The following is a 21,262-nucleotide window of genomic DNA, read 5'->3' as shown; positions in this document are numbered from 1 at the left end:
GAAGGGATATTCTGTGCCCTCCCCATCAGGACAGCCACAAGGAGATGATGCCTAAATTAATTTTTATCTCTGCTTTCGTCAGGTAAGTTCTTGCTTATACACAGGGATCAGAGTTGTACAGCATGCCATTATTTTGCTGTAATGCACGTCAGCCTTGAGATGCCATCTATATACCAATTAGAATCTTGGAGCGTAGGGCTGGCAAAGACTATGTAATGACTCATGTTATTAAAAGTTAACCTCGACGTGTCCAGAGCATTGCTGTGTCTTCCTCAAACACTGTGCCGTCACTGGGCCTTGCCTCTAGCCTAGGTTCCAGCCAGGCCTTGTTGGGCTTTCAGGAAAGTCCTCCCTACACCCACTCTTTAGGCCAGGTTCCGGCTCTGGTACTTTCTCAGAGCCTCCATCCTCCACTGTGTCTCTGGGAAAATGAGAGCTTGTCTTTTTTGTCAGGACCCTAAACTTGGTGTTGTATTAAGACCTTTGCCAAGACTGCTCTCAGAGCACCTGGAACTGCTGATTTGTCACTGTGCCAGGATTCACAAATCCCGTAGTCTTTGCTTTGCTTTTCTAGGGACTACTTAGTTCTCTGACTAGACTTTTCTATTTCCTTTGTTCTCTTTTTCTTTAAAAGCTCTTAGTTCCCTCCCTGCAACCCCATCACCAGCTTTTCGTGGCACGTAAAGTTTCAAAAAGTAATAAAGCTCTAAAATTTTAAGGCTTACACACACCGACAGAGCCATCACATCTGGTATTTTAACTGCAAGGGTCAGTGCATGGTAACTTAAGTTAGACATACCCTGGTTCCTGCTCCTGCACAGCCACTAAATAATGGCATTACATTTGCACACTTCTTGGACCCTGATTTTTGTTAACTAAAAGGGGGCTCAGGAATAGCTTTCTTTGAAGATTAAATTACACAACAGCAAATAATTAGTTTTCTTCTTTCTTCCTCCCTTTTGTGAAATACACATGAAAAATCATTACTTGTACATCCTTATAGAACATGTGGGCATCAAAAATAAATTAAATCAAAGCCTGCCTTAGAAAGCATTTGTGCTTTGAAAAATAAATTCACTTCAGCAATCTGAAATTCTAAATTTTGTGGATCAAAATAAAGCTGTGTATTTATATTTTAGGAGGGTATTTTTGATCAAAGTAGATAGATTATAAACTGTATCTGTATCTTATATAACTATGCAAAATGGTTTGAAGTCCTAATTTTTTAAAATGTGAAATTTAGTTTAATTTTTAAGGATATATATTTATTGAGCTTTAAAAATATTAGTACACATGAAATGAGAGCTCAGCATACTTGGTTATTAAGTAAATTTTCAACTCTTTTAAACTTTATTTGGAATTTTGGAAAATCTTCAATTTTAGGAACATTATTTGAAGAAACATTACTGGTATTTTGTGGTCTGAAAAAGAAAGTATATTTTGTTCTGATTTTTATTTCTTTATTTGGCTTTTGGGTGTTGGCCCTTCTGGTGCAACGGTTTTTCTGTAAATGTGAAATGTGTTGCCTTATAGGAATCTTCAGTTAAGTGAAAGATCTCTTTGTGCACCAAATTTGTGCCCAGAAATAACTTTCTGTTGTCATTAGGAAAAAAAATATTTGTGAATATGAAGTGAATAGTTGAAGAGAAAGAAAAGGATAATGCTTTTGGTAATTTGCTGCTTTCTAGATTAAATATTTATGAATTACAATAGTGAATTGAAATAAAATATTTTGATCATTAAAACAAAAGCTTTAATGTAATAGAACCGATACATAATTTTAAAGAGCTTTTCAATTAAACAAATGCATAATATAGTCTAATACTTGCAGACAAATCTTTTTGGGGTGGGATCGGGCGTGGTGGCTTATGCCTCTAATCCTAGCACTCTGGGAAGCCAGGGCGAAAGGATCGCTTGAGGTCAGGGGTTTGAGACCAGCCTGAGCAAGAGTAAGACCCTGTCTTTACTAAAAATAGAAAAAATTAGCCGAGTGTGGTGGTGTGTAGTCCCAGGTACATGGGAGACTGAGGCAGGAGGATCACTTGAGCCCGGGAATTTGAGGTTGCTGTGAGCTGGGCTTATGCCACAGCACTCTAGCCTGGGCAACAGAGGGAGAATCTGTCTCAAAAAAAAACCCAAACTTTTTTTTGCAATTAATTTTTATAAGAAATTATGATTTGTGATATGTTTTGACCGGAATAATAACACTTATCTATCTTGGTAATTTGAGATTATATGTGTGTGTGTGTGTGTGTGTGTATATATTTAATTTTATCTACGGTCATGTAGTAGCTGTAAAATACAGCCTAAATCACCTTTATTGCTTTATTGTGTTCCAGGAAATTTACTTTCAGTAACTTCAATCTTTTTATCATCTAATTTGCTGTAAAGTAGTGTATCTCAATAGTATCTTAGCTTTACAGTAAAGACTTTTGGCAAAGGTGACATCAGTAAATTTGTCTTTTCATCTCTGTTATTGTCTCTTTTCTGTTTCTTTTAAGCACATAATACTTGAGAACTTTTCTTTTTGTAAATCTTGTCTCAGAAGTGATAAAATATGTGTTTGTTCATCTTTTATATAATTGTTTCCCTTTAGAAGACCTAAGTGAAGAAATTGTTAGTCTTATAAATCAATAGAAAGCCTATATAATTTTCAACTTTTTTGATCACATTCATTAAGAAATTTTCTGTATACTGTTTTATATTCTTTTATTAGTATGATTAGTACCATCTTCATTAGGCTCATCATTACTGAATTATGGAGGAAATTTCAAATTTTATCATCAGGAAGCTAATAAGGGGGAAAATGGCCACCCTGTTTTATTTGTGGGTGTTTTAAATGTTTTAACAAAAGCATTTAGAATTGCAGCTTCCAATTGCATGATGATCAAAGAAATTATCTAACTACATTTTTTTCTTTTCCTTTTCCAGACAGAGTCTTGCTCTGTTGCCCCAGGTGAAATGCAGTGGTGTCATTGTAGTTCATTGCAACCTCAAACTCCTGGGCTGACGCCATCTTCCTGCCTCAGCCTCCCATGTATCTGGGACTACAGGCGTGTCCCACCACGCCTGGCTAATTTTTCTGTTTTTAGTAGAAAGGTAATCTCCTCTTGCTCAGGCTGGTCCTGAACTCCTAAGCTCAAGTGATCCTCCCACCTCGGCCTCCCTGAGTGCTAGGATTATAGATGTGAACCACTGCACCCAGCCTAAGTGATTTCCTATTGGGCTGCTTTACTTGAGTGTTTTGTGGAACAGTAGTATACCAGTCCTCTGTATTTGCATAAATTCAATAGTATTTAAGACTGAGAGGAAAACCAGCCAGCTCATTTAGAGGATTCCAATGCTGGAGTCTGTAATTTACATGAAGAAACTCAGACTTTCACTTCTTTCTTTACCCGTGCCATCTCAAATAAGGCATCTTATTTGATACTTGGGACAGAAAATGACTTAAAATTTAGCTGTCATTCTCAAATATCTAGTAGATATTTCACATTTCACTGAGAAAATACTCAACATTGCCCAGGAATTCCCACTTTTGATAAAGATAATAATAAGGATAGTAATAGCTAAAATGTATTGAATTCTTAATGTAATCCAGACAGTATTGTTTTATATGCAATCGTATCTTTAAAATGAAGGTATTGCTTTATGTATAATAGCTCTGTCTTTGTTGATTTCATACTGATAGATATTTCTTTGAGTATCTGTACCTTTTATGTAATGCTGATGCCTACTTTTCATGATCTATTAAGGGAAGATTGGAAAATTGCATTGCTTCAAGTTCTCGTTCTGGATGGTATTCTCATTTTTTAAAAAGAAAGTTGTAATCTTTTTCTGTAGTATTTGAATCCTCTCCCAGGTGTCATAATAATTTGGCCAAACTGTTTACAATGTATATTTAATGGAGCTTTTCTCTACCAATAGTTCTTAGCACCTGGGTTTGGAAATACAGGTGCAACAGAATGCTTTCCACATGAGTAGTGCTGAAAGTAAACAATTTCACTATGATTTACTGCAATGTCTCCCAGTAACTTAAGTGTTTAAGAAGAGTAAGTTTATTATGGAGTTCTTGTTTCACACTTTAGAGTCATGTAAGGAGTTTGGCAGAAAATTCATTTTGAGCTGGACTTTTATCACTTACTTACTCTTTATCTTCCTGAATTTCAAAAAATAAAAGCTTTATTGTTGAAATCATGGCCATTTTATTTAATTTTGTTTCAGTTGGTTTTGTTAGTGGAAACAAACAGTCAGGGCAGGTCCTATGTAATATAAATACATTCCTGATACAGATGACAAAATAGGTGTAAGGACAGGTATACAGATGTAATTAAGGATTTCTGTTTTCTGACTACTGGTTGTAAATCTCATTCTGCTAAGAAAGTGATTTTTTAAAATTTATCTTAGGACTTTATTTTGTTAAAAATTTTACTTTTAGAATGTATAGGAAGCAATGAGGGAGGCTGTTAATTCCAAACTTTTGAAATTACTTAAATATATTACTAATATGTCATATTTTAGAGTAACCACTGTTGCTAGGCACTTTACATATTTTATCTCATTTAATTTTCAGAACAACCCTAAAATACAGTATTGATATCCTCATTTTACAGATGGGAAAAAGACAGAGAGTTCTTAAGGAATTTGCTAGGTCATACTAATAAGTGATAGGGCTGAGATATGAGCTTAATCTGCCTGACTCCGAAAATCTGTGTTCTCCGTTTCTTTGCAGCACTGCCTGGCAAGTATATATTTCATGAAAGAACTGATTGTAATGTGGAAATGGAAGGAAACGTGGGGAAGGGGCAGAGAAAAAGATACCATAGAATTCGTAATTGTGGAAGAAGGAAAAATTGGCCATCATCAGACCATATACACTAGAATTTAGAAATAGACAGCCCACAGCTGGCAATTTTTAAAGAAGATGTGGCTCAAGAGGATTAGGAGGTACTTTTTTTTTTTTTTTTTTTGTGGGAGACAGGGTCTCTCTCTCTCTCACCCAGACTAGAGTGCAGTGGCATCAACATAGCTCATTATAACCTCAGACTTCTGGGCTCTAGCCATCTACCTGCCTCAGCCTCCTGAGTAGCTGGGACTATAGGCATGCCATCATACCTGGCTAATTTTTCAGTTTTTATAGAGACAAGGTCTTGCTGTGTTGCCCAGGCTGGTCTTGAACTCCTGGCTTGAAGCAATCCTCCCACCTCAGCCTCCCAAAGGGTTGGGATTATAGGCATGAACCCCTGTGCCCGGGCTAGGAGGTAGTTTTTTAAAAGGCTGCTTTTGGAGCCATATGAACAAAGAAAGGTAATCCCAATGCTTGTGGAGAGAGATGGAAAAAATAACTATTCGTAGTCCCTTTTATCAAGAAGAAAGATTTCTATTAGAACAGGTAGATTAAAGATTGTATAAAATTAAATAATTTCAGAAGGAATTATCTACTTTAAATGTGTCCCAGTCTTCAGGTATAAACAAATTATATCCTGGAGGACTGAAAGAACTTACATATGTAATCCTAGAGCAGTTATCATTAAATTTATAAAAAGTCTTTCAGAATGGAACAAAAGATTCATAGTGGACAAATATTGCCTTTTTCAAAAGCAAGCAAAAAATACATTCTAAAAACTATGTAGCCCAATAACTCGATGTCTACTTTTAGCATAATTCTAGATTGAGTTTTAAAACAGGTGGTTTTAGTTGTTAGGAAAATGAAAATTAAAACCAAATGAAATATCAGTATATGCTCATTAGAATGCTCGAATTTCAAAGACTGACCATACCAGGTTTTGACAGGACGTGGAGGAACTGGAACTCTCATAACACTGCTAATGTAATGTAAAAGGGTGCAGCCACTTTGGAAAACAGACAGTTCTTGAAACGTAAAACACACGAGATATTCCCAGCTATTCCATTCTCAGCATTTTTCATTTCAGATCTGTGAAAACCCATGTCCACATAAAGATTTATACATGATCGTACAACTGTATTTGTAATAACCCAAAACTAGAAACAACCCAAATGTTATCTGTAGTTGAATGGATATGTGGTATATTAATACAGCGTAATACAGCTACAATAAAAAGGAACGAGCTACTGATGCATACAACATGAATGCATCTCAAATTATTATGCTAAGCAAAAGAAGCTAGACCAAAAAAGTACATGTTGTGTGATTCAGTTTATCTAAAAATTTAGAAAATGTAAACTAGCTGGCCTATAATCCTAGCTACAGAGGAAGCTGAGGCAGGAGGATTGCTTGAGCCCAGGAGTTCGAGTTCAAGGCCAACCTGGGCAATTTAGCAAGACCCCATCTCTTAAAAAAAAAGAGAGAAAGAAAATGCACACCAGTCAGTAGTGACAGAAAGCACATCCATGGGTGCCTGGGGATAGAGGTAGAGAAAGATGTTTACAAAGGTTCGAGGTGACAGATATGCTCGCCATCTCCATTGTGGAGAGGTTTTCTCTGATATGTAAATATAGCAGAACTTATCAAATTAAACATTTTAAATATGTGTAGCTTATTGTAGGTGAAGTGTACCTCACTAAAGTTTTTTTAAATCTTTGAGCTTTTTAAAAAGAAGTGATAGTTTACAAGGAAGGAGTCAGTAGTAGATCACTGAGTGTAAGTTCTCTCAAGCTAAGTTCATTGGGGAAGAAGGGTGAGTTTACTAGGCTGGTAGCTAAGTGGACTACCTTAATATGTTTTTATTTTGATACATGAGATATTTAATTATCTTTTGTCACAAATATGAAATGTAGGTAGTTGGGTTTGTAGATAGTTTCTCACCCACACTTAATATTTTTCCTTTTAGTGTATTGGGCCTAGTGTGTTTTGTGTTCTGGAAATTACATTTTAAGGAAAACACTGACTAACTGCAGTGCATCATGAGAGAGAAAACCAAGAAAGGATGCCAGCATACAGAAGGCACAGATGAAACAGACAAAGGTCTGGGGTCTTGAGCACATCTCCCCAAATTCTTCCTTTCCACAACAGACATGCTTTTGGTCCAGAGTAATAGATGCAGGTTATCAGATAGCAGAGAAAATTAGGTTATGAAATATCTCCATTTTATGCTTAGATGGTAACATTGCTTACTTAACATTTTTCAGGGAGCCATGACCCATAAATTCATAGATCCCATTTAGGTGTGTTTCCATGAGCAGTACTAAACAAAGACCATCTTGCTAATAGCAGAAGCCTTCCTAGGTAAGGACACACTCTTTCCCCATTACAGAACTAGGTCTCTCTGGGTCAGTTACTTAACGCTGCCTCCTTCCCGGCATCGCAGCTGTCTTCACAAGTAGGAAGGGCTAGTAGTGCCAAGATGGGCCGGATTTGCTCTGAATGGTTTAGGAGGTGGATAGCAACAAAAAGGATGCTGATGACAGTTTGCTGTATAAAAGCCTTTCTGACAGTTATCCGTACGTGACAGGGTCTACAGGATGAAAAGTTGTCCCCTGTTGCTAAATATGTGCTTCCAAATGGGGTGCTGCAGAGAGGAACATCTGTTTTTCATGGAGGTTGAACTTGGTGGCCTTTCACTTGCTATGCAGCCCCAATGGGTTTTGTCTCTGTTAGAGTAATCCTAGTATCTGTTCTTAGGTGTGTGCTTACATGGTGCTGATCATAGTAAAGTAAAGACGTTATTATTTTTATAAACTCATTTAATTATACTTGCTATATTATTTGGAGTCTCTTTTTTCTTTCTCTCAATTTGCTCAAGCTATTTGTGATTCCTTTGTTATTTTTTCAGTTTAAGATCCTTAATGTACCCATGTCTTCCCAACTTGCTGCAAATCACTGGAACCAACAGCAGGCAGAACAAGAAGAGAGGATGAGAATGAAAAAGCTCACACTAGATATCAATGAACGGCAAGAACAAGAAGATTATCAAGGTATGAAATCACAAGAGAAGCGGGAAATTTCACCACTGTTTGAATGTTTTATTTTATTTTATTTTTTATTTTTTTGAGACAGAGTCTCACTCTGTTGACCAGGCTAGACTGCCATGGCGTCAGTCAGCATAGCTCACAGCAACCTCAAACTCCTGGCTCAGGCGATCCTACTGCCTCAGCTCCCAAGTGGCTGGGACTACAGGCATGCGCCACCATGCCCGGCTAATTTTTTATATATGTATTTTTAGTTGTCCAGCTAATTTCTTTCTATTTTTTTAGTAGAGACGGAGGTCTCGCTCTTGTTCAGGCTGGTCTCAAACTCCTGAGCTCAAATGATCCACCTGCCTTGGCCTCCCAGAGTGCTAGGATTTACAGGCATGAGCCACCACTCCTGGCCTGAATGTTTTAAATATAGACTATCAAAGTTGTTTTTTCCTCACCTTTTCATGTCATATTTTTATGTATTTATATGGAGAAGTTAATTGGTTTTTAAATTCCATTCTATATATTTCTCTCACTTATTTGTCAAGTAACAATAATATAATTTTTATCCTATTTTGCTAACTCCGTAAGTCTGTTAGATTACTTACTGCTGCTAGCTGTGTTTGCAAGGGAGATGATAGCCAATTTTTAACTGCCTCACTTTGCCAGCCAGTTGTGAGCAAATTGATTTAACATGTGTCACTTAACAACAGAAGAATGTTCTGAGAAATATGTAGTTAGGCAGTGTTGTCATCATGCAAACACCACAGAGTGTGCTTGCATAGGCCTAGGTGGTATAGCCTACTGCATACCTAGACTATATGGTATATAGTAGGCCAATTGTCTGTGCAGGCCATCCTTGACCAAACATTGATATGCAGTGTGTGACTGTATTTATCTCATTTTGTCTGTTTGGAGTCTTGGGGTTTAGGACCCCCATGTTCCTTAAGATTTGGGGAAATACTCAAATTGGGATTTTAGTTTTATACAATTAAATCAGCATTTTTGGATCAATTGGAACCTTACACATAGAGTCCATGGACACCTCCTCAGCCAGCCTTTTGGCATTGCTGTGCTATCCAGATTTTAGAGCCATAACATAGTCACTTATATGGGATTGTATTGAACAAACTGCTATTTGTGCAAGAGAGTATGTGTAAATATTTGTGTTTTTTTAGTCTTTTAATTCCACTTCTAGAATCTTCTCTCCCAATTCTCAGTTAATACCCAACATTCTTAATAATAATAGCTAATACTTACTAAGTGCTTACTGTAGTCAGACACTGTTTTATATAGTTTTTCATAACTTGTAATCCTCTCAACAATTTTATGAGATAAATGTTGTTGTTACCTGCATTTTACATGGAGGGAAACTGACCCTAAAGTGCCATAGCTAGTAAGTGGCAGAGCTGGCATTTTAACCAGTATAGTCTCACTCTGCACACTGTACTCTTAGCTGTGTACGATCCTGCCTCGTAGGCTGTTTCACTGCCTCGGAAGAAGATACCTGTGTGGTGGCCACATCCACAGTAAGGGGAACCGGGGGTATTAAAAGAATCTCATCTCTGATTTAATCTTTCAGAACATAATCATTTTTGTCTGTATAATGGTTATTTTTCCTTAGCTGCCTGACGGGACTGATAATCTTGATCTAACCAACGTTTTGTTTGCTTCATGGGGGAGTACTTTTACAAGAGAGTTAACAGCACTTTCTTTTTCGCTCCTGATTACAGAAATGCTGCAGTCTCTTGCACAACGCCCAGCTCCAGCCAATACCAATCGTGAGCGGCGGCCTCGTTACCAACATCCAAAGGGAGCACCTAATGCAGATCTAATCTTTAAGACTGGTGGGAGGTAAAACAGCCTTGACTTATTTCCTCCTTAGCTATTTATTTTTTGTGATGTCCATATGAAAAGATCAGAGCATTCTGGATTGTGCCTATTGATAAAGGGCCTAATTATTAGCAAAATAGAAAAGTCTTTTAGTTGTAGGTATCTGAGGAAAAGAATCTGTTTGATATGATAGTTACATCTGTTTTTTAAGAAGTCATCTGTTTCACCCAGATCTTGGCTTTCACTCTCTCTGAGTGGACTTCTTTGTGTTTTCTCTTTTGCCTTAATAGAAAGGACTAGTTATAGGTGAGTTTTAGAGAAATCGTAGGCTTTGTGTTAGAATTTAGAATTTCTCAGGTCAGGGTTAATTAGTATCAATGTTTACAAAAACTAGACTTTCCAGTGTACAGGTAGAGTTTGTTGTGAGCTATTTTTTTTTTTTTTAATTATAAAATTTCCTAATGGAATCCATGGCAGTTCCACTTAAAATTAAACTTGAATTATTTAATATGAGAAAATTAAAACTCTGTAAAGAATTTCACATTGAAGATGTTCTCTAATAAGACCTCTTTCATCTTTTTTTAAAGTTTTTTGGGGGGCCGGGTGCGGTGGCTCACTCCCGTAATCCTAGCATGCTGGGAGGCCAAGGCCGGAGGATCACTTGAGCTCAGGAGTTTGAGACCAGCCTGAGCAAGAGCGAGACCCCATCTCTACTAAAAATAGAAAAATTAGCCAAGTGTGGTGACATATGTCTGTAGTCCCCAGCTACTTGGGAGGCTGAGGCAAGAGGATTGCTTGAGCCCAGGAATTTCAGATTGCTGTGAGCTATGGTGACCTCACTGCACTCTAGCCCAGGTGACAGAGCAAGACCCTGTCTCAAAAACAGGAAAAAACAAAATTTTTTTTAGGGACGTGATCTAGAGACACCCATATCATTAACTCAGTTTTCTATTTTATGGTTGAGTTAAAAGTGACAGTGGCATCTGCTGCCCTTACTTACCTCAGGGGACTGGTGTTTACACTGAGAATCTGCAGAGCCCAAAATGTCACTTGGTTGTTGGGAGCAGGGGAGGAGCTGTAGAAGGGAGTGGGCTGGGGGGTGGATAGGATTGTGGAAAACGTGGACGCTGGTCTTTTACTCGCTGAACATGTTTGTGTGTTCCTGACATTTGTCTTTTAACTATTTGCTCAAATAACTTTAATCAAATTGTAATTTAGAAAATTGGTTTGTCATGACAGTTTGGAGATGTGTTTTTTAACATCCAATGAGTAGAATTTTTTTTAAAAAAGTCCAAATTGGAAGTGATATAAAGATCTATCTAATTAGGCATAATAAGAAATTAGATTATTTTTAATTTTCCCAACTTTATTAAAGTCCTCTAATGAAGCCTGTTTTATTACTACTATTATTTTTATTAATCCCTAATCCCTTCTTAGTGTATATGTTATTAAGTATAGCTTCTTTTCCTAAGTCTTAAATGTTTGGGTGTCAGAACTTGACAGAACCAGTAGGTGTGGCACTGGATGGCACGGGGGCACCTGCAGCGAGGTCTGCTTCCATCTCTGTATACTCGTTTAGGACCTGCCAGGTGCAGCCCTGCACGATGGAAGATGAAAAGTAGAAGACAGGTCTTTACCGTCAAGGTTACAGTCCATTGGGGAAACCAAGTGGAGGCACATGAAAGATAATTCTGCCCTAGTCATTTATTTATTTTAAAAAAGCCTTGGTTGAGAGTCTGTTCAGTATAGGCATTTCTAAGGCAGTCAGGAGCAAAGATGAATACAGGGAAGCCTGTGCAAGAGCTTACACATGCTCTAGTGGAAGTGCATGTGAACACAGAGGCGTGCCTTTCTTGTTTGCCTGCCGGTGTTACTCAGCGGTTTTTCAAAGTTCCTTGTTAGCTGTCTGTTCTCCTTTCCTCCCTCCAATCCCCACTGGGAGGAACTGGCCACACTTGCTTTCTTCCCCACTCCCACTGTGGCTTACCCCTGCTGGTTCTCAGAAGCTGCCTTCACCGGGGTTACCCTCTGCCTCCTGTGGCCTCATCTCGGTTGCATTTGTCATTGTGGCCCCCTGTTTTCATGATGGGCTCTCTCCCCTGGCTTCTGGTCCTCCCTTTCTCCTCTATTCCTTGCCATGCTGGCCCCTAGGTGTGTAGGTGTCGTGCGCCTCATCCTCCTCCACTCTTGGAGGAGGCAGCATCCCTCTGTGGCTTGGATCCTATCCAGATCTCCAGCCTAGACCTCACGTTTTCCTCTCTGCCTCTCTGCCCAGCCATGTCTCTCAGAGACCAGGCCTTGGTGCCTCTGCCCCTTTCTCCCCTGGTCTCCAGTCCAGGAGTGTTGCCTTCCCCTTCGTCCATAGAAGAGGAGTTGCATTTTCGACTCCTCCCTCTCCCTCAATTCCCAGATCTAGTGACTTAATAGATCCTCTGCATTCTACTGCCAAACGGCTCTCACACTTGCCTGTTGAGTTGCCCTCACTGCCGAGACCGTGAGTCGGGCCACCATCGCTCTCATTTGGGTGACTGCCGCAGCCGCCTCCTCAACTTCTCCGTCTCATTTCAACCCCTTCCAATTCATTCTGCTGTACCTAGTGTTCTTTCTTTTTTATTTCTTGAGACAGAGTCTCGCTGTGTCACCCAGGCTGACGTGAAGTGGCCTGGTCATAGCTCACTGCAGCCTTGAACTCTTGGGCTCAAGCGGCGGTCGCCCAGCTAATATTTTTATTTTTTATTTTTGTAGAGATGAGGGTCTCACTATATTGCCCAGGCTGATCACGACCTCCTGGCTTCAGGGATGCTCCCACCTTGGCCTCCGGTAATGCGGAGATTACAGGCGTGAGCTACCACACCCAGCCCCAGTGTTCTTTCTAAAATGCAAATCTGATATCTAACTATGTGAGCCCTTGTGCTCAAAATGCTTCAATGGCTCCTCTTGCCTTGTAGGATTAAGTCTAAACTCCTCAACTTGGTGAACAAGGCCCTGCGTGATATGGGCATACTTGCCCTGCCGGCTTCACCTCACGCTGCTCTTTCCCCTACTCCAGCTACACTGGCCTTTGGTTCTTCTGAGTGTGTTCTTTTTGCCTCCTCTGTTTGGAACAGTCGCCTGTTTTTCCCCCGGGTAACTCCTGCTCCTCTGTCAGGTCTGCCTTGGTGTGCTCACGTCTGACATGGGTCCATGAGGACATGCTGCCGTGACTTGCTGCATTTCCATAGACCTTGTCCTACTTAATCACCTGGTAGCTCGTCTCTGTCTCCCATGAGATTAGAGACTGAGGGCAGGGACTAAGTCTTATCTTGCTTTTCATTAGATCTCCTTCACAGCTCTTGGTGCCTGGCTCGTAGCAGATGTTTAGTAAATATTTGGTGAAAGGAACTTTTTATGATCTACGTTTAGTCATTTCATAAACATTCTCTCTCCAGTTCTGCTCACAAGCTCCTCCCTCTTGTTGACAATTTTTTTTTTTTTTTTTTGGTGAGAGTCTAAACTCTTGAGCTAGCCTCTCAACCTGTTTTAAATCTCTTAAAATCGTAACTTGAAAAAAAAAATCCTAACTTGCCCATCATTCTTAAGACTGGTGCTCTGGAAAGTCTCATGAATGCTTTGTTCATAGCCAGTGCTCCTAAAATGTAGGTATGGACAAACATTGTAGAAAAACAAGCAAATGTGTAAACATGAGTTTTCGAGCCTTTCAGAATACCAAATGTTATTTGCCATTTTTTAAACTTAAGTTTTAAGTGAAGAAATGTCGTCATTTGAAAGTACAGACTAATGGGGTGGAATCTCCTGGTGATTTGGCTCCTCTTTATTTACTTCTGTTTTTAACCCTGGGTCAGACTTAGTAGAAATCTGTGCACTTAGAGCAATGGCTTCATTGGAAACCTTAAGAACGTGCTGGAGTGATGAATTCCTGTAGGTAGGAGGGAAATGTCAGTGAGTGAAGTCTGAGAAACTGGTTTCAAGTTGATTCTTAACTTGGCTGGTACTTTTCTAAAAAATCCATTATTAATATTGGCAGTGTGATATGGCAGATAAAGGGAAATTTATTTGGAAACTGGCTATTAAAGTAGTTTAAAATATTTCTTACCTGTGAATTTTGATAGGCTTCCCAGACATTAACTATAATGATTTGTGTATTTTCTAATCAGGGGATCCTTGAAATAAGAACAGAAATTAAAATTTCAGCCTTTGGTCAAATTACTGGCATTTGGTTAAAATGAGTTAAATGGCAGTGATTGCTCTAAGTGAAACTATTCTCCAGGTTTTCTGTAGCTCAGAGCAAGGTGGATTTCTCTTCGGCTAGTGTTGAAAAACTTAGCATCTTTGGCAAATGTTAGTACTAACATGGTTTAGATGCTACCAGTAGATAAGGGTTATTGCAGTGGTCCTAAAACGTATTAAAATACATATCAACCATCTAGACTCATGAAAAAGCAGGTTCCGATTCACTTCTAACATGGTCCCAGGGGATGTCAGAGCTGCTGGTGTGTGACAGGGGCATATGCGATCCCACTTTTTAGCCCATCCTAAGGAGAGTCTGCATTTTTTATTAATTGTTTTCTTTATGTCATTATTGTAAGGTTAAATGATAGTTTTGTCATAAAATAGTCCCTCCTAGAATCACATTTGATTTAAACTGTATATTATAAACATTCTTTGAGCTCTTTAAATCACTCAGAAGGATTATTTGCTCGTAAGTCAGTCATGTGAGTATATCTTATTTACCAAAGATTTTGAACATTTTTCCCTATCATTCATTGCATTTATTCAGAGTATTCTATTTTAGATAGCTGCTTTGTCTTGACTTTCGGAGAAACTTTTATATCTTCTCTTTCATTCTGTTGGAATTGTGTTATGGACCCTTTTCCCATCAGTTCACTTCTGGAAGTGTTATGGGTATGTCCAGCTAAAAATACACTTTTCCATATTTGCATCTTATTCTTCGAAAGTTTCTTGCTAATGTAACTTGCTCTGTGAAAAACAAACAGTATTAGTCTGCTCGGCTGCTGTAACAAATACCACAGGCTGAGCAGCTTAAACAGCAGAAGTTTGTTGTTTCACAGTTCTGGAGGCTGGAACTCTGAGATCCAGAAGTCATCAGGGTTGATTCCTTCTGAGGTCTGTGAGGAAGCATCTGTCCCAAGCCTCCCTTCTAGCTCCTGGGTTTGCTGGCAATCCTTGGCATTCCTAGGCTTGTAGGTGCGTCACCCTGGTCTCTGCCTTCATCTTCACGTGGCATCTCCCTGTGTGCATGTCTGTGTCCAAATTTCTCCTTTTTTAATAAGAACACAGTCATATTGGATTAGGGGCACACCCTACTTAGTATGGCTTCTTCTTAACTAATTATATCCCAACCTCATTTGCAAATAAGGTCACATTCTGAGGTACTGGGAGTTAGACTTCAACGTATGAATTTTGGGGGTGCACAACTCAACCATAACACAAACCGTGAATTCTTAGCATCTTAGAAATTAGTCATAGAAGAGATACAGGCACCATCCACTCCGGCTACTGTTGGAATTGCTCCTGTTTTGTCATAGTCTGGTAGAGAGCATGTGTGCTACAGTCATCCCTCGGTGTCCATGGGGGATGGGCTCCTAGACCCCCCTGGATACCAAAATCCGCAGATGCTAAAGTCCCAGATAGAAGATGGTGTAGTATTTGCATATAACCTATATAATCCTCTCATATACTTTATCTCATCTCTAGATTACTTATAATACCTAATACAGTGTAAATGCTATAAAAATAGTTGTTATACTATATTGTTTTTTTAAAAATTGTATTATATTTTATTGTTTGGGTTTTTTTCCCTGAATATTTTTGATCTGCTGGAACCTGTGGATACCAAGGGCCAACTGTAATTTGGAGAAATCACTAGTGGTGATTGGTAGTGTTTGAGGGGATGCTTTCTTGCCCAAGCCTTGCCTGTGGCAGTGCACTCTATAATGTTGCCCTGTTTGTGCCTTTAGGAGACGTTGATCCAGCAGCACGTGTCATTTCATTAGGTCCTGTATCTGATGTTGTGGATAGTGGAGTCCTCCAGCAATTGAATGAGAGCAGTGGACACATCTCAGCATGTCGGTCTAGAGAGTTGCGAATCTAAACCTGGGACAGGCTGGGGCCATGAGGCAGAAACACCAGCCTCTGCCAACACCGGAACAAGCCGACGCTTCCAGACAAGGGGTAAAAGGCCTTTTGTAATGGAAATCACGTGAGGGTTAATCTTCTCTTGAGAATGGCAGTCAAGAAATGAGATGGTTCACTTGACTACTGAGCAGTTACACCAAGAAGAGAGTCAATGAGATGATTGAGCCGGAGAAGAAATGGTTGTGATGGTAATGGTATGGGGGAAATGAACTTGAGTTTTAAACTTGATTTGAGTTACAGTGTCTCTGAATTGAACATCCCATGTTGGAAGAAGATACATTTGGGGGCTCCAGGACTACAGTAGAAAAGTATAGAGCAAGCAGTAAAATCTCCTAGTAAAAACTTACATGCAGGACAACAAAATGATGAAAGATATCCAAATACCAGATAATCCACCAGGAAGGCTTTTGTTTAGGAATTTGTTTCAAGAGGAACAAGGGATGAGGGAGAAAAATCTGTTTTATCCATCAGAGTCAGTGAAATAAAATTGCCTATTAGGGTAAAAGAAAAATGTGAAGACTATTTTAGTATACAGAGAGCATTAATTCAGATGGCTTAGACGAGTCTAATACCAGTCCAAGAAAAGGGATATAGTTGAGCCCATTGTAAGTATCATTGAAAACAAAAACGTGCCAGTCAGCATGTCACAGAAGACGAACGAAGGACAACAAGAAGTGACCAGAATATTTTGTTGACCTTCATGGGTTTACAGCCTCTATCTCTAAACAAAGTATGGAAACAAGTAGAGCTTTTATTTTGCTTTTGTTTTCATTTTGTTTTGTTTTGTTTCCCCCCACTAAATAGAAATGAGGGTTCTTAGTCTGTTTCTGACAATCTGTTAATTTATTAGGATAGTTGTCTTTTGTTTGCTTTCTAATAGGCGTAGTTAATTTAGTTGAAGAGCACATCTGTATGCTACAACTTGATTACATCTTTTTTTCTAGCTATTTTGCATTTTTTCTTTTACCATATTTCAGTTTCTGCATGTAGATTTAAATAAGAAACAAAATTTGTAAAGTTGTAACATTTCACATGGAAATGCTGCCCAATCTTCACCAGCTTCAGAAATCTGACCTTTGCCGATGCTGCAATAAAGTGTTGTAATTTAGATTTGGTGTGGTTTCATTTTATTTGGTTTGGGTTTCAGAAACCTATACAATGGGTAAATCAGTGTCTTTCAGGGTCATCTTTGTGCTTTATAATATATTCTCAAAGACGATTTCTTTAACATTTCAATGTTAGTGTTGCTTTCACCTTAAGGGTTCCATCTTTGCATGACTTTCTTAGGTCCCTGCAGTAATTTACCTTTTGGGTCAGTACAAAAAGTAGCCTAGCCGGGCGCGGTGGCTCACGCCTGTAATCCTAGCTCTCTGGGAGGCTGAGGCGGGCGGATTGTTTGAGCTCAGGAGTTCGAGACCAGCCTGAGCAAGAGCGAGACCCCGTCTCTACTAAAAATACAAAGAAATTAATTGGACAACTAAAAATACATAGAAAAAATTAGCCGGGCACGGTGGCACATGCCTGTAGACCCGGCTACTCGGGAGGCTGAGGCAGAAGGATCGCTTGAGCCCAGGAGTTTGAGGTTGCTGTGAGCTAGGATGATGCCACAGCACTCTAGTCCGGGCAACACAGTGAGACTCTGTCTCAAAGAAAAAAAAGTAGCCTATGCAATCCAACAGAATAAACACTTTTAGGACAGGCTTAACACTGGTTAAGGTGGAAAGTGTTAGCACAATGTGGGCCTGAGACAGCGTTTGTGATTCTACCCAAGCATGTGCAGCAGGGTGGGCAAAAGCCTCTGTAAAGTAGCCAGGTGTGACACACATCTGTAGTCCCCGCTACTCAGGAGGAGGTGACTCAGAAAGGAACACTAAGAACCACCGTTTTTCCATTTTTTTCCAGGTGTTAATTTCAAGGATGATTTACACAATCCAAATGTAGTTACTGTAATCTCTATTCCTATACTTTCTAAAATTCAGCTGAGGTCATTATAATCTGAAAAGAAATAGGCTTTTATTTTTTAAAAAGTTTCACAACTTCCTTTCACTTAAGGGAAGTTTATTATCCAACCCTGTCAACATGTTCATCACTGACCTGTGCACTGTTACTTACTGTTCTCTTGTTGGGTCTGAGAATGGTTTTGTCATTTTTATATTATGTACAAGTTTTGTCATTTTTATATTATTTCTAGGTTTTAAATTATAGGGAGCCAGGGATAATCCTGAATTCACCCTTTATACCACATATCATGCTCAAGGCAGAGAATATGCAAAAATCAGCTGTGCAGTGATAATTTACCTTCATTCACCTTTCGTGTAGAAATACTAAGGCCACTAGCAGGTGTAATGTTTTTGGAACCATAAAGTGAACCAAACAGGATTTTTTCTTTTTTCTTTTTTTTTTTTTTAAACAACTTCATTCAGTCAGATTACTATACTAAAGATAGATTACTGGTGACCAAAAGATTGTCGATATGTAAGATAGGGTCAGTGTCAGCCACCAGGAAGCTTGCTTTTGTTTAAAAAAAATTAGAGAAGAAGCTGCCTGAATTTTGGGAAATTTTGTGATTCTTTTAACCTAGTCTTTTGCTCTTTCTTTTTTTTCCCTTGTGATCCACCAGAGGTAAGCAGATTGCCAGACTTCCTCCTTCCTTTGAGCCTGCCGTTCCTTTTTGGGGACTGATAGACTGAAAAGACCTCTGGGCAGCCTAAGGATCTGTTTCAGAGTCAATTCCTCTCCTTTCCTGTGATATATTCTAACTCTACTTGTAGCTGTTACACCAGGCAGCCAAGCAGAAGGAAGGTTGTAGGTAGCACGCAGCACCTAGAAGAGCCAAACCAGGGACAAGATGAGAAAACTAAAAACTAAAACCCATAAGCAAGGCCCAAAAACGTAAAAGAGGAGAAACACCTCTTGGAGCAAACTCCCAAGAAGCCCAGGAAGCCAGTAGGGTCTTCATCCTAGAGCACCTAGAAGATAAGAATCGGAAGAGACACTCATTTGACAGATTCGAAGAATCACCCATGGGAGGTGCAGTGATGTAACACCATTCAGTATGGTAAGATGAGTAATTGATGATTTGGGAATTTATATGATTAACTTCATTATAGGAAATAAATACAGTCGACCTTTGAACAATGCGTAAGTTAGGGGCACCCCCCTGCCCCTGTGCAATCAAAACTGCATATAACTTTTGACTTCCCCCAAACTTAACTACTAACAGCCTACTGTTGACGGGAAGCCTTACTGATAAATAGCTGATCAGCACATATTTTGTATATGTATTATATACTGTATTCTTACAGTAAGCTAGAGAAGAAAATGTTGAGAAAATCATAAGGAAGAGAAAATATATTTACTATTCATTAAGTGGAAATGGATCATCATAAAGGTCTTCATCCTCATCGTCCTCATGTTGAGTAGGCTGAGGAGGTGGAGGAAAAGGAGCGGTTGGTCTTGCTTTCTCAGGGGTGGCAGAGATGGAAGAAAATCCTGGTATGAATGGACCTGCACAGTTCAAACCTGTGTTCAAGGGTCAGCTGAAGTCCCAGAGTCGTGAGGCCAACAGCAGAGAGAGGTAAGGCTCCAGATTTCCTAACAACTCCCACCCTATCGTTATCATATACGTTCATGATGCAAAACATAAGGTGAAAAACATAGGATATTGTTTGGAAAAGGCAGGGATGAAATATATCGTAGGTTCCCTTCTAAAATGGTTTCAAAGTTTTTATATATTCAGAGGTTAAACTTTCAGCCCTCTGGAGCCCAACGTGTTATTTAGCTGCAAATGAAAGATACCCAATTTGAATTTGCTTAAATGCAAAGGAGATTAGTACAAGGATTCTAAAGTATGAAAACAAGCACAAGAATTATCACTGGGCTTTAGAAATAACTAAATGCAGTCAGAGCTCTCAAAAACATTCTTTTGCTTTTCAGTTTTGTTCTTCCTCATTGTGTTAGTCCGCTCCTGCTGCCATAACAAAATACCACAGTCTGGGAGATATAAACAACAGCAATTTATTGTCTCACAGTTCTGGAGGCTGGAAGTCCAAGACCAGAGTGTCAGCAGGTCTGGTTTCTCCTAAGGCACCTCTCCTTGGCTTGTGGATGGCTGCTTTCTTGCTGTGTCCTTGCATGGTCTTTTTCCGTGGGTGGCATCCCTGGTGTCTATTCCATTGCTTATAAGGACACCAATCTTACTGAATTACTGGGGCTTAGGACGTCAACATGTGACTTGGGGAAGAGGATGGTGGGGGAACACAGCTCAGTCCTTAACACTCACTGTGAACTCCTGAGTTCTGTATTGTGCACAGGTGCAGACAGACTTGATCACCTCTGCAACCAAGGACCTGCTGCTGCAGCGTGGTTTGGGCATCTGTCCTGGGACCAGTGATCTGGGTCGAGGAGGTGGGGTCCTGTAAATCGTGGCAGCTCTCCCAGAAGCCATATGAACTACATGAGGGAGGGGCACTTCCTACACTCAATTATCTGGAATTGACATTCTCGTAGATTTTAGATGTGAGGTTTCCCACAAAGCTATAAATTTAACCTCTTACATTTGCTTTTTGAATAACTTCAAATGTTTACTACATACAACTTCTCTAAATATTCCTCCTTGTGTAGCTAGCACCAAGATTTAGATTAAATCTTAGTCTAGTAATCTTCCCTAGTTTTGTTTTGAACAAAAGTAAAATAGAGGTGAAATCAATTTAATATAAATCTTAAAGAGCATGCTATGAGTAAAATCATGTTTTTGGCATTTCTTAATTTAAATGTGAATTTTTCTTAACCTTTGGAAGTACAAAGGACATTCAGTTATCTTGTGTTATCTCAGTAGAATGTTTGTTTCTGGAGGAGTAACTTTGAAAATTGTTGGATTATTATTGCCCAAGTGTTTGTTTCCTTGGAAGCTATTCTAATTTTATAGTTACTGGGGAAAGCATATAAAATGCTGTCGCATGTGTGCATGTACATGTGCAAATGCTAATGTGTATATTACTCTTTAGCTTCCTATACGATAGGGAAAAACTTTGGTTTTTGGCTGTATAGTCAGTTTTATGTTGGATCTATGGATTTAAACATTTACGTGGATACTTAGAGACCATGGGAAGACAGAGATTCAATTGACAAATACTGACCTCACTCTGTATACTAGGCACTGTTCTCAGCACTGGGGATACAGAGATGGGAAAGTCGCTGCCCTCAAGAACTAACATTCTAGTGTGGAAACAGATACCTAAGAAATGTGAATGAGTCTGTGAAATTACATGATGATATCTATGTATGTCTTTTTCCTCCCAATGACAAAGGGTTGGTGGCTTATTTGAATATTAAGGAGAAATACCTGGTGTCCCCAGTGTAAATGACTCCTGCATCCAAAAAGTATCATGGCAGGTTC

General features: G+C 39.2%; 1 protein-coding gene across 3 annotated transcripts in view; it reads left to right on the top strand.

Annotated features, from left to right (window-relative positions):
• The window catches only part of UPF2 (UPF2 regulator of nonsense transcripts homolog (yeast)), a 137,625-nt gene extending 120,653 nt beyond the window's left edge, over window positions 1–16,972 (top strand). For all 3 annotated transcript variants that reach the window (XM_012642200.1, XM_012642199.1, XM_012642201.1), the window contains exons 20-22: window positions 7,752–7,893; window positions 9,609–9,729; window positions 15,687–16,972. In XM_012642200.1, coding sequence (XP_012497654.1) covers window positions 7,752–7,893; window positions 9,609–9,729; window positions 15,687–15,696 — 273 coding nt within the window. In that variant the 3' untranslated portion in view covers window positions 15,697–16,972. The remainder of the gene's footprint in view (window positions 1–7,751; window positions 7,894–9,608; window positions 9,730–15,686) is intronic.
• The last annotated feature ends 4,290 nt before the right edge of the window (window positions 16,973–21,262 follow it).

This window comes from Propithecus coquereli, unplaced genomic scaffold (genome assembly GCF_000956105.1).
Source record: "Propithecus coquereli isolate 6110/MARCELLA unplaced genomic scaffold, Pcoq_1.0 Scaffold177, whole genome shotgun sequence".
In the NCBI taxonomy this organism is placed as follows: domain Eukaryota; kingdom Metazoa; phylum Chordata; class Mammalia; order Primates; family Indriidae; genus Propithecus; species Propithecus coquereli.
This window is presented reverse-complemented; position numbering and strand designations above follow the sequence as displayed.